We start from the raw sequence: 3,481 nt of genomic DNA on the forward strand, positions 1-3,481 counted from the left end.
GGAAGAAAGTTTTAGACGTTGAATTCCAGCATGCAAAAATATTACAGTTTTGGGAGAACTAAAACACAAGGAAATGAATCCGGAATTCCTTTAGTTACATGTGAGCAGTGAAAGTGAAAGCTAAGTCTTGCCAACAAAACGGTAAACAACAACACCAAGCCTAGACCCATCGGAAGGAGCATCAGTGTGCAAAACGTCGACGTTGAAGTGCTTCTTGGCCCTCTTGAAAAACGCCGACTCCTTCTTCCACCGCCTCATGTGGGCCATCACGAACACAATCTTCTTCCCTTCACTCCGACCCACCATCATCAAACGCAGCGTTTCGAGGAGGGGCTCATAAAGGTGGTCGTGATACACTACATCCGAGGCCACGATGAGATCGAACTCCCGCCCAATCGCTGCCACGTCATCGGCGTGGCCCCACCTCAGCGGCGCCACGCGCAGGGACCCGCCGGTGGGCCCCACAGCCTGCGCGTTGGCGTCGGCGTTGAATTGGAGATTGGGAACCACGTGGGGGAGGTCGGTGAGGGTCACAGTGGCGCCGAGCGTGGCGGCGGCGACGATCCCCACGATGCCGGTGCCGGAGCCCAGCTCCAGGATGCTGCGGCGGCCGTGGAATGCGGCGGAGAGGGGGCTGGAGGGGGGGTGGGCGCGGCGGCGGTCGAGGAGGGAGACGAGGGCGGTGGCGGCAGGCCAGAGCTGGAAGGAGAGGCCCTCGGAGGGGAGCTGGCGAATTGTGAGCGTTGATTGGATGGAAGGGAGGGGGTGGGTGAGGAGCAGGGGTTGATTGGGTGCAGCCTCGTGTACGGTTGATTTGGCGTCGTCGATTAGGAGCATTCTGAAGGGGTTCATTATGCGGTCTTCGTCGTCTTCATTAGTGGCCATTTCAGGTTTTCACTTTGGGACTGCGCCGTTAGGTTTAGGGCTTGTCATCTATATTCGCCATTCGGAGCCGAATCTTCTGATCTTACTTTTTTAACACTATATAAAATGTTTAAATAAAAGTATCACCTTTAAAAAGTATTAAATAAAAAGTAAAATACCTAACTCCTAACTCAATTCACTAGTTACTTTTTCTTATTTAAACCATATTCTCTTAACTTGTTAAATCTTTCACATTTTACTAAAATTTTCAATTAACACTCCAATTATTTGAGTATAAAAAACATTCGAGAGATTCACAAGGAAAAAATAGATAATAATATATTAGAAGTATGACCAAATATATAAATTTATTAAAAGATAAATCATATAATAATTAGAATTTAATTATTATAATGCACTTATAGTGCAATTTTTTTTTGTCAATGTGATACAATTGATTAAATTTTTTTTACTTCTACTAGTTGGATTTGAGATACAATCTAACTTCCAACATGTTTATATTTGTTCATGCAAACTTTCTTAGGTATAGGCAAACAATTTGTAAACTCACTAAAAAATTTAAAAAAATATTTAATAATTAGTTCTAACCTTTTATGAGCCATATTTTATCTTAATCTATTTTAAAGGACTTTTTTAGTTGAAAAAAGTTCTGTGAATTTTAAAAGACTTTATAGGATTTTCATGACTTTTAAGATTTTATAGGATTTCCTAAGACTTTCAATCAGGATTTTAATAGATTTTGCAAGACTTTTAAGTTAAGATTTTAATGGATTCTACGGGACTTCGTGAACTTTACAAAATTTCGTAAATTTTTTACATACGGTAAAAGTTCAAGATTTTTTTTCATACATTCAAATTTAAAAAGAGTCAAGGATAAAAATAATAAAAAATAATAATATCTGGATTAATAATAATAATAATAATAATAATAATAATAATAATTCATAATATCATGTCCATCTAAATAGCATTCACTCACATATTCATATCTTTCAAGCATTATCATCTTTTTGCTCTTGCTCCTGAGTTTTAATGATAGGGTCAAAATTATGATTTTCATTAACTGATAATATGAAAGATGAAGGTTCGTCCACCACTCCAATTGGAATTCATCATAATGACATTCTTTACGAAAAAAGTTATGTAGTGTTGTACATGCTAAAAATTATTCTAAACAACATTTCAAATTTTTTTATAATTTGTGATTTAAAATATTTTGTTTATAAATTTATAAATGATTAAAAAAATAGTGGGACAACTACTCTATTCTCTTATAACTAAATATGTCCCTTCATTTTATATTGGTATTTGAGTGAAAGTTTGTCTTTCATACACTTTTATTCATTTAAAATATCTTAGAAATTTACAAACATCAACTAGGAGGAAAAAAAATATGAAATTTGCTACAAGTACAAAATATTTTTTTTTTATTTTTTTAATTGCTTTCAATTATTCACTCATGAAGAAATATTTTTAGTATTGAATTCAAAGATACTACAATGTCATATGTTAATTTTCTTTTTTAAAATATACAAAAAAAAATCCTAATTTCACAATATAAAAATTAAAAAAAATTCATAGTAAAACACAAGAAATAAACTAATTGTTGAGTTATAAAAGGGGAAGGATGACAATAATAAATTCAAGAGAAAGAGATCGCAGTTTTTGTGCTGAGAGGTTCTTTCCTCAATTAAAATCCATTTTTATCTCATTCTACTTATAAAAACCTAACTCAAATTCATCTTTTATATATATTTATTCTAATGAATCTAAATTGATTACAAAGTCTTGAAGATCTACAGTTGATATTATAGAGATCATAATATCAATTTTAGCTTTCACTTTTCTCTTTTCTTGACACATGTTATAAAAAAATTACTACTTAAAAGTTAAAATTTCAAGCATTTTCTGTGTTATATAACTGAGGAATCTCAACTAAATAGAGCAAAATAGAGCAAGTCAATTAAAGAGAACAGAGAGAAAAATAGAACAAGTCAATGAAACTATCATTTACGTATAGAAGTTTCACCAAATAGGAGAAATGAAATGAAAACAGTAGTACAATATTATATGTGAGTAATAGTGCAATATTATTAGTAAGAGAAAAAAAATGGAGAAGACATGAGCATAGAAAAAAAAAGACGAGAAAAGTCACTTCAAACAATCCTCCAAAATATGATGGATTTGGATGAGATTGTTTTATGAATTTGGTATTTATAGATACCATTAAAAAGTTTTTCAAAATCCCTCTAATATAACAATCCTTTAAAATCCTAATACTTTTGAATACCAATGGATTATTTTTAAGTTGTAAAAAATCTCAAATGAATACCAATAGATTTTAATGGACTCTTAAAAAAATCTTGAAAATCCAGATTGTATACCATCAGATTATTTTTAAGTGACATAAAATCCTAATCGAATACCAACAAACTTTTTTACTAAAAAAAAGTCTTTTAAAATCCTATGAAATCCAAAACCAATATACCCCATTAATTTATTTTTTCTTAAATAAAATTCAATTAACTCCTCTTTTAAATCATTTTCCCATCTCCTAAATTATAATTACTTTTTGGTTCATGTTGTGTGTAATTTA

The 3,481-nt window shown here is 32.7% G+C and overlaps 1 protein-coding gene across 1 annotated transcript; it reads right to left on the reverse strand.

The window, feature by feature from the left end:
• LOC109810498 (Putative methyltransferase family protein) lies at nucleotides 1-975 on the reverse strand. The gene has a single exon (XM_020373981.3). The coding sequence runs from the start codon at nucleotides 883-885 to the stop codon at nucleotides 121-123; it is 765 nt and encodes a 254-aa protein (XP_020229570.1). The 5' UTR covers nucleotides 886-975; the 3' UTR covers nucleotides 1-120.
• Nucleotides 976-3,481: the final 2,506 nt, after the last annotated feature.

This window comes from Cajanus cajan, chromosome 5, assembly GCF_000230855.2.
Source record: "Cajanus cajan strain Asha chromosome 5, NIPB_CcT2T_4, whole genome shotgun sequence".
NCBI classification, from domain to species: domain Eukaryota; kingdom Viridiplantae; phylum Streptophyta; class Magnoliopsida; order Fabales; family Fabaceae; genus Cajanus; species Cajanus cajan.